General features: G+C 34.6%; 1 protein-coding gene across 1 annotated transcript; it reads right to left on the bottom strand.

Moving 5' to 3' along the window:
- Window positions 1–624: 624 nt before the first annotated feature.
- Window positions 625–9,420, bottom strand: LOC107872020 (putative dynamin-related protein 4A). The gene is made up of 3 exons (XM_016718847.1): window positions 9,378–9,420; window positions 845–1,207; window positions 625–731 (listed from the first exon to the last, which is right to left on the bottom strand). Exons 1-3 carry the CDS (start codon window positions 9,418–9,420, stop codon window positions 625–627), a joined length of 513 nt encoding a protein of 170 aa, XP_016574333.1.
- Window positions 9,421–14,657: the final 5,237 nt, after the last annotated feature.

Below are 14,657 nucleotides of genomic sequence, written 5' to 3'. Positions count from 1 at the left end.
ATCAATATATGTATTTATAAATAGTATCATGGTCTTTATCTGGGGGGTCTATCGAAAACCACCTCTCTACTTCTTCGAAGGTAGCGGTATGGACTGCGTACATTTTACCTTCCCCAGATCCCACTTGGTGGAAATTCACCAGATATGTTCAATTCAATATAATTTTTTTTCTTTTTTGAGGTGTCGAAATACTATTATGAAATAAAAGATTGTACCTGATTGCAAAAAGAAAATGATAGTCATAAAGTTTCTGCCATAAACCAACTGCTACGCAGAATCTTTGAAACAAAAATTGTAGGTCTTTAAAATTAAGAATCAAAACAATATTAAGCACTACTAACTTAGTCTACCTCCTCAATCTCAGCACTACTTCTGCCGCTAGATGCAGGACCGTCATCATCCATGCCAACACTTATGTCACCACCTGCTCCCCAGTATATTTTTGCAATAATTGGGTTGCAAATACTCTCAAACTCTTTTATTTTTTCCTCAAACTTATCAGCCTCAGCAAGTTGGTTACCATCGAGCTATTAGATGGCTTGCTCAATGGCATCCTCAATCTTCTTCTTGTCATCAGCGGACACCTTGGACGCAATCTTCTCATCCTTCACTATGTTCCTCATATTATCTGCCCTTGTCATTTGTGATGGTAATCTTGTTCTTCTGTCCAGTGGTATTATCCTCAGCTGAGACATTCAAACTTCCACAGATAATCCATATGACAACTGCATCTGCAGAACATCACAAGAGGAAAGAAATGCAGAAACACAAATATTAACAGGAAGACCAATTCATTTCCAATTCATTATGCTTTTCTCTGGTGTTATATACGCCATTATAAAACCTGAAATTTGTTCAAGCATATCTTCGATTTGTCCGAGAACTGTAACTCTAGTTATTCTAGGCAAATCTACCATCGTTAAGTCTGGAACACCATTCTTTTTCACTATAAGTTTTGAAGAGATATCGGATATGCCCTTACCATGTCTAGCAATCTCATTAGTTGCGAGAATAATGACATCTGCAATGTGAGCTTCATCGGTTGGAACCAAATTTCCATTGTACTCCAAGTAAACCTCGGTCTCCCTGTGATTTTGGAGCCTCGTGATGAGAGGCACTCTAGTGCAAATGCCTTCTCCTCTAGGAAGTTTAATTCCAGCAATTGACTCAAGCACACTCTTATCAGAAGGCCTAGGTTCAGCTATGGCTAGTTATCAGAGTCGAGCACTTTTTTACTTGTTAAACCCAAGATAACATGAGCTTCAACTATTCAAGTTTAGACAATAATTTAGCCATGCACTTCTAAACTAATTTCTGGTGGCAATATTCTTTGAAGCAAACTTGTTGCACAACCATCAGATAAAAATTATACACTGATCAGAAAGTTGAATTCCAAAGCAGAGGAGTTTCTTGAAAGTTAGAGTTATAGCTAGTCAATTAAGGAAAGGGCAGGCCGCACAACATGAAGCAACATAGAACTAACATAGCAAATAAAAAGGAAATGGTTATACTTCCCCGCTAATTGTCATAGCAGCTATCAAATTGCACCATAGAATCTAGAAGTCAAATGGCTACAAAGAGAATTTGAATAACTGCCGTAGCATCTATAAAATTACATATACACTTAACACATTTGTTCTAGATTTGAAATATTTAACAAACATTAGTTACACAAAAATTTAGCATCCTTAGGTCTATAGCAATAACTAGGGGTGTCAAAAAATGGCACTATTGCCATACTTTAAAGTTGTTAATCAAGCAAAAACGATCAAACTAGTGACGCCACTTATATCCATAAGTTTGTCATACTTTAAATTTCATCATGGACAGCCATCCACACCATTGTGTCGCGCTTATCTTCACCCATACTTAAAAATAACTCTATTTTTTTTATCATCTTTATAGAGAACCATTGCAGCTTTGATACGTTGTTCTACAATGTACAACTCAAAAAATACAAGGGATTTAAGGATGGAATAAACTTGACCACGAACATCAGATCAATCACACTCTCTGAGCTTTTCAATCAAGGCACTCATTCTTTTGTATTGACCTTTAGTAAAAATTTTAAGAACTTCCATCATACCGTCAAGAAATCTCTTATTATTATCCTCTACTATTTTTTTACTTTTCTTGTTTTTCTCTTTTCATTAACATTAGAAGAGGACCTTTTAGCATACTCACCTTGTTTATGAGTCTGTCAGGATCCAACATTTTCATTAATGTTCCAGTTGTAATACCCCAATTTTTTAAACCGAAATGCTACATGATGCTCATGACCCCGAAGGACCACAAGCTAACTCATCACTGATATCTGTACCAGTATACTGCATAATATATCATAAAATGCAGAAAAATGAACATGAAAGGCCATAAGGTTTGAACTGAATAAATGTCTGATAACAAAATATCTAAAAAAGGTATAACAATACCAAAACAAGTCATAAATACTAAAAATAATGAGATCTGAATATCTAATCTGACATCCAGTCTGAAAGCCTCTAACTGAACTTAATAAGAAGTTGAAGGACCATGTCTCCAACTAACTCCATCTAGCAACTGAATAGTAAATGTAGCAATAATCATATCATCCTTGAATAAGAAGAACTCACTGCAAACTCTGAACACTGGAATGCTACTACTGATCTGGAGCTCGTGCCTCTGAACCTATGGTGTAACATAAGAGAAAGCACCATAGCGCAAATGCGTCAGTACGTCTGAATGTACTGAGTATATAAGTGAGGTAGGCTAAATAGAAATGGTTATATACATGAAAAATGCTAACTAATATGAACGTGGGAATTCATACATGCATACATAACTGTAACTAAACTCGTGGAGATACTGACTACTGTGTCTGAATACTGACAACATGAGTGTACTGATACTTAGATACTGAATAGATAAATAACTATTTCTGACATTTTGAATTATGAAGAACTGGTCTGGTTGACGGTGTCTAACAGTCCAGAAGCTGAATACTGATATCATGAATATAACTGTAATGATTGACCTAATCGATGTAACTGCTACTGAATCCTACTGCTATCTGAAATACATTAAACTAAATAATTGGGCTGAACTGAATAATTGAACTAAACTGATTAGCTGAATTGATACTGATTAACTAGACTGATATTAGTGGTATTGTTTAGTGGAGCTAAACTAAGTTTACTGGATTTCGATGACTGATGGAATGTACAGAATTCTGAGGACTAGTTGAGAGTACTGAAATTACTAAGATTGAAATTGAATACTAAGGTTACACATATTACTGAGTACTGAGATCACTGAACTACTAAGATTACTGAGGTTACTGAATTTTTCCTGAGTCACATGACTGGCTAAATTCTATAGATCATGGCTTGACTGAGAGTATCGTGATAACATGACATGGCTCTAGGCACACAACTATATATTCGAGTTCGAATACCCCCAGGACTCGATGGGAGGAAACTGACACAACATGACTGACTTGATCATAAGATTGGAGTCCACAATTCACATTGTCATAAGTAGGGGATATTATACTTCACGTAGTTCTTCAACATCTTAAGCATGGTAGGGAGTGCATGGATATATTTCATGTACATATAGTATATCTCCATTATCATACATGCTTCGTACCACAACAATAGCAACACATCAATAGCATGGAATTTATATTAAAGTATATAGCTAACATAGACTTGTTATTTAGATATCATGGAATCATGTAAACATGAATTTCTAGCATCCTAAGCATTTTATCAAACACCTTGCATGCATAATATTGAGCATAGGTATACTTAACAAATTTAGAAATCTTGAACCACCCAAATTCATGGGTTTCCAACTAACCTATTCGCATGATTCATGAAAAACACATCAACACACAACCTTGAATCCAAACAACAATCATTAACATGAATATAGTCATAAAACAACAAGGAAATCACAATTTATAATTTAAAACATGATTCTTAAGCTCCATGGATGAAAGGGACCCATGGATGAACACTATGCATACCTTAGATTAAGAATTCATGAAGATTGACGGTGAAATTTCCTTGAAGTAGACTCTTCTATGAAAACCGTAGGGCTTGTTCTTGAGAGTTTTGATCGTGAGAGGAAACACTAATCTTGTGGTTGAGAGTGTATGAGAGAGCTTTTTGAGATGTTTAACTAAAGAGAAAGGAAGATAATACACTCTTTGAGGATTATAAGTTGTGGGAATTGAAGTAAAAAGACCAAAATACCCTTACTAAAATGTCCCTCAATTGTAGGAAAAATATACTTGACGCCATCCGTGATAGGCCGTCAGGTCTGTGATAGGCCATCACGAATGGTCGTCACAAAAGGACTCAAAATTCTTGATTTTCTACCCAGACTGACGACGTTGTCAGAGATATCATCATAATGTGACGACGTCGTTAAAAAGGTCGTCAGAAATATGATAGCCCATCAAAAACGTCGTCTCAGTTTTCCAGCTTGACATGCTGAAATAAAATGGGGATAACTCTTTGCTCCAATATCGAATATATGCGAAATTGGTATCGTTGGAAAGATAATTCAAAGATATTTCATTTGATATATAATAAACCACCCAGTTAGTCATATACAACGAGTTATGATTGATTGAAGTTGACCCAAGTTTTGACGTTCACTAAAACTTGAACGATAGGAAAGTTTTCAACTTGTACTTGAGTTAGGGGACCTCTATGATATAAATTCATGCTCAAATAGATTTACACACTACCTAATTGATTAACACACTAAATTTACATAGGATTTAAAGCTTTTGAAACATCTACACATAGGAATGATGGATTTTTATCCTAGTCCGAGATGTGGGGTATTACAATATCTCCTCCTTGGAAACATTCATCCTCGAATGATACTGGCTGAGATGAGAGAAAAGGAAACTTACACAAATATATAACATGAATAACTGATCATGATTTCATGGCCGACATGACTGAAAACTGAGCATATCATACTGTATATGCATATCTGATGCATGCGAAGCTAATTTATGAATATAGGACTGAGTGTTCCGATAAACTGAGTTTCTCAAACTGAGAATGCATATCTGATGCTTAACTGATAAGTTGAATCCATGTATATCTGATGCATGATTATATGAGTGACATAATACGTGAATACATGACTGAAAGTACCGATAAGCGGACTACACATATCTGATACGTGAATACATGACTGAACTGACTCACGAACATGCAACTGAACATGCAATGGTAAAGGAACTAATATTGAACTAAAACATGAGAACATGACTGATTCTGCTACGTGACATATGGACTGAACATCATGAACTGAACTGAACCTCTGAATACTTGACTTACAGCTGAGGTCTAACTTGAAGGTCAAATTATGAGTACCCTCTATTCTAGACCGAATTCATTATGCAAGGAGAAATTGAAGGATGTAAGGCATGAGAGCGTTAAGAGAAGGTGGGGTATCTCCCCCTTGGGACGCTATGTCCCTCTAAGAATGCTTACCTTACGGAGATACTGGGTGATGCACAAGGCATCTACAAACTAGATTATAACTAAACTTCGGGAGTCAGAAGCTAATGAATGATGAATGAGATGAACTGAACTTGCAACTACTAGGAGGTTCTACCTTGAAATTGTTACATTCTCTGAGGTTTTGGATAGCATGAATAGATACAAGGATGAGAAAACAAGCTATACAAATTTGACTGCTTGATTGCTAAACTGACTTGCTGGCACGACATGAATATTAAAAGAAGGGAAACTGTTCCTAAAACATCTCATAGAATCCTGCACATAAGTATGGTGCACAACACACGCATGTACAAAACTCTACTAGATATGACTTTCAGACTTCCTAGAACTCTATTGAACCTGGCTCTGATACCAAGTTTGTAATACCTTTCTCAACTGAAATGCTACACGGTGCTCATGACCCCGAAGGACCACAAGCTAACCCATGACTGATATCTGTACCTGTATACTACATAATATATCATAAAATGCGAAAACATGAACATGAAAAGCCATAAGGTTTGAACTGAATAAACGTCTGATAACAAAATGTCAGAAAAAGGTATAACAATACCAAAATAAGTCATAAATACTAATAATAATGAGATCTGAATATCTAATCTGAAATCTAGTCTGAAAGCCTCTAACTGAACTGTATAAGGAGTTGAAGGAACATGTCTCCAACTAACTCCATCTAGCAACTAAATAGTAAATGTAGCAATAATCATATCATCTTTGAATGAGAAGGACTCACTGCAAACTCTGAACACTAGAATGCTACCGCTGATCTGGAGCTCATGCCTCTGAACCTGTGTTGTAACATAAGATAAAGCACCATAGTGCAAATGTGTTAGTACGTCTAAATATACTGAATATACTTATGAGGTAGGCTAAATGCAAAGGGTTATATGGATGAACAATTCTGACTAATATGAACGTGAGAATACATACATGCATACATAACTGTAACTGAACTCGTGGACATATTGACTACTAAGTATGAATACTGACAACATGAGTGTACTGATACTGAGATACTGAATAGATGAATGACTATTTCTGACAATTCAAATTATGAAGAACTAGTTTGGTTGACTTTGTCTGACAGTCGTGAAGCTGAATACTGATATCATGAATTCTGATAACTAATATGACTGATACATGAGTTAAGAAAACTGATATAACTGATATAACTGTGATGATCAGCCTAACCTATGTAACTGATATTGAGCAACTGTATCTGACAGTCTAAGTTCTGATGAAACTATCTGAGTTCCGTTCTTCTTGGAGTAACTAAATCTGAGATCAGTCCTATCTAGTGGGTAATCATGAGTATACTGATAATAAGGATGATTTGACTTACTCTGAGATCATTCCTATCTAGCGGGTGATCTTTAAATCTAATGATTCTGATACTGATTAATCATAGTTGAGATCAGTCCTAGCTAATGGGTGATTTTGAAGTGTATTTACAATGATAAGCATTGACTATATCTAACAGTACTGAATCTATACTACTAAGCTGAGTTGACTGTATCTAAAAGCCTTGATTCTATAACTGAAACTGTGGGATCTGTTCATCTAAATGACATGCCCCAAGTTAAGCTGACTAGGGTCCAATTTCTGCCCTGAATGGAAGGGTGCCAGTACAGCGCCACCAGTAAAGTCATTTGCTGTAGAGTCATTCCTAATCTATCGGGTGACTCCTGAGATCAGTCCTATACATATAAATGTCCTAATGGGTGACCCCTGAGTATGTCAGTCTTATCTAACGAGTGACATCTCATACCTACGCTGGCTATGTAGTTCTGGAACTTAGGAATTGCTTCTAAGGATCTCAGCCTTAATCTAACGGATGAGTCTCCATCCCTAGGCTCACTCGGTGCTTAATACTACTGCTATCTGAAAGACATTGAACTAAATAATTGGGCCGAACTAAATAACTGAACTAAAATGATTAGCTGAACTGATATTGATTAACTAGACTGATACTAGTGGTATTGTTTAGTGGAGCTAAACTAAGTTTATTGGATTTCGATGACTGACGAAATGTACTAAGTTCTGAGGACTAGTTGAGAGTACTGAAATTATTGAGATTGACATTGAATACTAAGGTTACAGATATTACTGAGTACTAAGATCACTGAATTACTGAGATTACTGAGGTTACTGGATTTTTTCTGAGTCACATGACTTACTAAATTCTATAGATCATGGCTTGACTGAGAGTATCGTGATAACATGACATGGCTCTAGGCATACAACTACATTTTCGAGTACGAATACCCCCAGGACTCGATGGAAGGAAACTGACACAACATGACTGACTTGATTATAAGATTGGAGTCCACAATTCACTTTTTCATAAGTAGGGGATATTATGCTTCATGTAGTTCTTCAACATCTTAAGCATGGTAGGGAGTGCATGGATATATTTCATGTACATATAGTATATCTCCATTATCATACATGCTTCATACCACAACAATAACAACACATCAATAGCATGGAATTTATATTAAAGTATAAAGCTTACATGGACTTGTCATTTAGATATCATGGAACCATGTAAGCATGAATTTCTAGCATCCTAAGCATTTTATCAAACACCTTGCATGCATAATATTGAGCATAGGTATACTTAACAAATTTAGAAATCTTGAACCACCCAAATTCATGGGTTTCCAACTAACCTATTCACATGATTCATGAAAAACACATCAACATACAACCTTGAATCCAAACAACAATCATTAACATGAATATAGTCATAAAACAACAAGGAAATCACAATTTATAATTTAAAACATGATTCTTGAGCTCCATGAATAAAAGGGGCCCATGGATGAACAATACACATACCTTAGATTAAGAATTCGTGAAGATTGATGGTGAAATTTCCTTGAAATAGACTCTTCTATGAAAATCGTAGGGCTTGTTCTTGAGAGTTTTGATCTTGAGAGGAAACCCTAATGTTGTGGTTGAGAGTGTATGACAGAATTTTTTGAGATGTTTAACTAAAGAGAATGGAATATAATACGCTCCTTGAGGCTTATAAGTCGTGGGAATTGAAGGAAAAAGACCAAAATACCCTTAGTAAAATGTCCCTCAATTGTAGAAAAAGTATACTTGACGCCATCCGTGACAGGCCGTCAGGTCCGTGATAGGCCGTCACGAATGGTCGTCACAAAAGGAGTCCAAATTCTTGATTTTCTGCCCAGGGATGACGAAGTTGTCAGAAATATCATCAGAATGTGACAACGTCATTAAAAAGGTCGTCAAAAATGTGATAGCCCGTCAGAAACGTCGTCACAGTTTTCCAGCTTGACATGCTGAAATAAAATGGGGATAACTCTTTGCTCCAATATCAGATTTAGGCGAAATTGGTATAGCTGGAAAGCTAATTCAAAGATATTTCATTTGATATATAATAAACCACCCAGTTAGTAATATACAACAAGTTATATGATCGATTGAAGTTCACCCAAGTTTTGGCGCTCACTAGAATGATAGAAAAGCTTTCAACTTGTACTTAAGTTAGGGGTCCTCTATGATCTAAATTCATGCTCAAATAGATTCCCACATTACATAATTTATTAACACACTAAATTTACATAGGATTCGAGGCTTTTGAAATATCTACGCATAGGAATGTCGGATTTTCATTCTAGTCCAAAATGTAGGGTATTACACCAGCACTAGCTACAACGACATTCTCTTCTCTACTAAACACACTAGGTCTAGTGGCATTTTTGGCTCCACTAAATGAACTAGGTTCAGTGGCATCTTCAGCTGTAGTAAATGCACTATGTCCAGCGGCATTTTAAGCTTCTCCAGTACCTACTTTAGAGCTATGATAAACATTACCTTCTTCTTCATCATCAACATCAATAAGAAATCCCAAACTCATGTCATTACAAAGTGGTGGAGTTGGACTCTTTTAAATTTCCTCAGTAGCATCTAGCAGTGCTTCTGCAAACTCTCCAGTTGCTCTATCCTTGTCAAAGATTTCCTTCCAATCCTCAAAAATTGACCATTTCTTAGTATTCATATTCTTCACTTTTCGTTCAGCCTACAAAAAAATAATTAAAATATAGCGTAATGCCATATTCATCAATTATGAAAGCATTTAAGAGCAACAATATTCAATAAATATAGCTCTTATTCCTTCAAATAGCAACAAACTTCAGCAAATCAAGACGTTTACTAACATTTTTTGATAGGTTGTCAATTGACTTCCATAAATGTTGTGTAGTAGATTATCAAAAATGACACAAATGACTTCTATAAATGAAGCATATGACATACTTAATATGAAAAGTGAAAAACCTCACAGAGACAATCAGAATAGTAAGTCGGATCATATTAATTACCTTCATAAAGTTATCCTAAAATATTGGATCGTCAACTAATATAGCTCCATCAATATATTGAAAGCCCAAACCACTTTGAGTCTTTAGGAGAGCTATAATTCCATAACATTTTTTTCAATATCGCATTTTATTTTTGATGTATGGTTCTCCTTTTAATGCACTTTTAGGATGATGTTTGTGGATATAACGTTCTAACTCCATCAAGTGGCCTGGTCTAAAGGTTCCATTATCGCCTCTCCAACCACTAGCACACAACTCTTTCAATCCATCTAAAAGAGTTTGTTTTTCCTCTGGAATGTTTTTCCTCTGGAATCCACATCCTTCGCGTCGATGGATTTGAGTTGCTTGGTTTTTTTGATGCCTTGGTTGATGATGTCTGACTATTCATTTCACCTATAAATCTTGTATAATAGATTGTCAGAAATATGAAAAATAGAGCATCACAATAAGTTCAGAAAGTGTGTCAAATTATCAAAAATATATTTTTAAATTATACTACACTTTACAGTCAGAGAATAACATGAAGTTAAGCTCCCAAAGATTAACTGATTCAACTAACCAACACTATAAATTATAGCATACAACAATCAGAGCTATAAAGAGTACAAAAGGATGTATTATTAAGCTCACAAAAGTTAAAAGTTCCTGGCAGCTATACAACACATACAAGACCAATTCTAAAGAGCTAATAAAGTCTAAAAGTAGTCCATAGCTAACAGGTAGTAATATAGTCTCGAAAGTGGCAACAAATCAATTATTAGTTCTTTCATTCCATATTCGTTGAGCCAACTCATTCCTCCAACTACTCCACTCCTCCGACGATTCAACAACATCAATATTTTTGTGTTGATGGCTTCTAAGAATTCCCCAACGTCCTTTCAAGAGACCGAACACCCTTTCAATAACATTACGATCCCTAGAATACCTCGTGTTGAAAAGTTCTTCTTTACATCAAGGTGATGGATTGTCACCTCGCCAATTCTTCAACCAATATCTATATCCTTGAAAAGGTTACAGAAAACCTTTTCCAATTGTATATCCTCCATTGCACAAATAATACCTATAATATAAGCATATAATTTAGTTATTTCTATATAATATTCAATCCATGATGTAACTTGAAAGCATATACATGACCTACCCTCGGGGATTTTTAAACCATTTCTTCTTACTATAGCATCTCATAAAACACGGCCATCGGCAGCTGATCCTTTCCAACCAGGTAACACATATGTAAAATTGAGGTTTCTATCAGTGGAGGATCCATGATTTTTCTTCAGGAGGTTCGGAAAATGAAAAGCTAAACTTGTGAATAAGCCAACAAAATATAATTTCAAACAAAATATAATTGCAAGGGATTCTATCTTTTTTTTAATAGCAGCAACTGTAACACAACAATAATTGAACAAAAAATTAGGCACCATAGCGAGAATCGAACCCACGATATGCAACAAATGCATGCAGCCCAAGTAGGGGAGCCAATACCACAGAGGTATCTCAAATATTTGATTAAAATGGTTCAAATTTAATATACGTACATAAATACAGGTTTTATACCTTATATATACGACATAATTTTTTTTTGAGGGGGTTCGGGTGAACCCCCTAGAAACCACGTAGGTCCGCCCCTGGTTTCTATCACAAACTCCTAAAAAATTAGTTGTTATCTCTCCTTTTCTTGTCCTATATCTTGGTTTGTATTTAGTTAGAACTCTAATAGGAATGTAAGTACCGTTTAGTGCACCTAAACAACCCTATAAGATAAATTATAATGTTACCTCAAAGTATTAAAGTTTTGTACTTAAAGAAGTGCTAAACTGTAATTTTACCTACCTCAAACCATTTCCAGCGATCTTCAGTCTCATCTTCAAGTATTGATTTAGGATTAACAAGTAACAATGGGGTTAGTTTGAGAATAGCGTACAAGCATTCATTGAAAGCCTGACTTACGCTCCATCCTGATCTAATATAATCAACTTTGATAGATCTATTCTTCTCGTGATGAGCCAAGATATTGAAAAATATCGCTAACTTTTCACTGCTTGACATACTTTTACTATCGGTCAAACCTCCAATATTCTTATTTAAGAGAACTGAAGTGTGGAAGACATTTCTATCCATTCTTAACTTATCGATACATACACCATCACTGTCGTTTATTACATAATGCAAGTGAGAAATAATTTAACACCCATACAGTACCTAACCTCACCCTTATTTCGATATCGTCTTCTTAGAGAATGACCATGACTAGCCATGATTATGAAAAGGCAAATAAGGACAACAAGAAATTGTTGAAACATTATCTCCTCAAGAATAATATATTCAGTACCTGACAGTGGTTGATGATCCATAATAACACCTAAATATGCCATCAAAATAAAAAGAATGAACAAATATAAAATTTTAAAATAAATCTGTGAACAACCATATAGAGAGTGAAACAGATACTCAAACAAAAAGATCAGTGATAAACCTAAACTTCATCATCAAATTCATTGACTTTGAAAGATTGTATTCCAAAATGATTGTCACTCTCTTGATGATTGATTTTGGTACACAATAAACTACATCCAAATTGTGAAATAGGGATGGAAAAAATAAACAATGACTAAAAATAAAGGTTTGATACAATTACTAACCTTGTGGAGAAAAGCAAACAATATTGATTAATTTGAAGGATGAAGATGTGGAGAATGTTACACTCTCTGTTTCATGGCAAAGTACCAAAACAGAGAGAACAATTATTTAATACAGTGGAAAAGGAACAGAAATGAAATAGTGGGAAAAGAACGCGGGAAAATAATTTTAAGGAGGAATAATGTCATTTAATAGACTAATACATGTGTTAAAAGTTTGGCAAAATGACCTTCTGGACCCTGTACTATGTCGGTTTTGTAAGTTGGACACTTCTACTTACATGTTTGTCATCTGGACCCCTGAACCGACTAAAAAAAATTTTTTAAACACTTTTTGGGTGAGTGTTACATACTCTCCCACGTTTGCTGCCACATCAGCTACCACGTGTCCCACATCATCTTTCACGTCATTTTTATATATAAAAAATATTATATATTAAAATAAATAAATAAATAAATAAAAATAAAACCCTCCCTTTATCTTTTTCTTCTCTCTTTCCCCATTTCTTTCCATTTGCTGTTCATCTTTCTCCATTCCCTTTCCTCATTTCTTTCTTTTTGTTGTTTTTCTTTCTTCATTTCTTCTTCTTCTTTTTCTTACAAATGAACTTTTTCCATGGTCACTCTCATAACACACCATTACACACACTCACAATGAGCTTCCAACAATCATCTTCCACAGATTTTACACCCACATAATAAAAACGCATACACACATAGAGACCCATGACTTCCTAATATAGAGAAAACAATACAAACACACCCAACTACCGAGAAAAACACACACACTCAACTCACACACACCACACACTCTTCACTGATATCACACATACACACAGATCTAGGAGAGATTGAGTAAGAGAGGGTGTATAACTAATGCAAGTATTAGTTATGCATAGTCTAAAAAAGGATACCAAATATGGTACTACTAATACACAAATCATAATGCATATATTATATTTTTAATACACTCAACCAAATGGCCCCTTAGTGTTCTGCTAGTGCAGAGCAATTTTTTCCCCCAACTTTAGGTTTTTTATTTAATTACTTAGGTATAGATCTAATGATTAGGATTTTTTTTCCATAATATTTGTTGTGCGAGATAGAACCAAAAACTGTTGTTATAGTGAATTAAAGGAAATGAAAGTTTCATCCCTTTATTTGCAAGTCTTTATTGGAGGCAGTTTCATTTCATTTCAGTATTAGCAATTTTCAAGTTAGTTAGAGCTCTCTTATTGAGTGTTGTTATCAAGGTGATAATGAACCTGTTGACTCAATCAACTCAAATTATGTTTATCATAGCTTGATTTCTATCACCTTTTTACTTTTTACAGGCAAGAATAATCAAAATAATCTCTAAAAAATGATAGTTAATTTTTTCAATTGGGAGTACTTTTCAGTTTTCACTGAATCCATTTCACTTTTATACTCAAAATAATCTCTTTTAAGACTTCAATTGCCTTTCTTTCATATGCACTTAATTCATTATTTTTTCACTGAATCCATTTCATTTTTGTACTCAAAATATTCTCTTTTAAGACTTCAATTGCCCTTCTTTGATATGCACTTAATTCATTATTTTAATTGTTTCGTTTGTTAATGTTCAGATTGACGAGAGAAATGTTTCAACTCTATTTAAATATAAAATCATTATTATAGTTATCCCTATTTTACTCTCATAAAAAATTATTAAAAGGATGATTTTATTGAAGGAAATAAAGAGATTGGGGTGTAAGTCATCAAAAGAAAAAAAAATAGAATAGGGTGCAAGTAACAAAAGAAAGCACACATTAGGGTGCAAAATGCAACGGACTCCAACTACTTCTTAGAAAAGTACTATTAAGCTTTTATACGTGCATTATTAAAAATAATTTTCAAATGTTGAACAAAGTTTATACATTATTTAACTTTAAAAGAGGAAATACTGAGAACTAAAACTTAACAGGGAGAAAGTATATAACTTTGACATAAAAAAAAGCACGAAGCTAAAAATAGAACGCCAGAATAAAAACTCACCACTTTTAACATAGATTTTTCTTTGCCATCTCTGTGTGTAGAATATATGCATTTCCTTCAATTCAAAAATCAATCCCTATAGCCATACGAAATCATACAAAAAGGACATAAAACCACTG

This window comes from Capsicum annuum, unplaced genomic scaffold (genome assembly GCF_002878395.1).
Source record: "Capsicum annuum cultivar UCD-10X-F1 unplaced genomic scaffold, UCD10Xv1.1 ctg1000, whole genome shotgun sequence".
NCBI classification, from domain to species: domain Eukaryota; kingdom Viridiplantae; phylum Streptophyta; class Magnoliopsida; order Solanales; family Solanaceae; genus Capsicum; species Capsicum annuum.
This window is presented reverse-complemented; position numbering and strand designations above follow the sequence as displayed.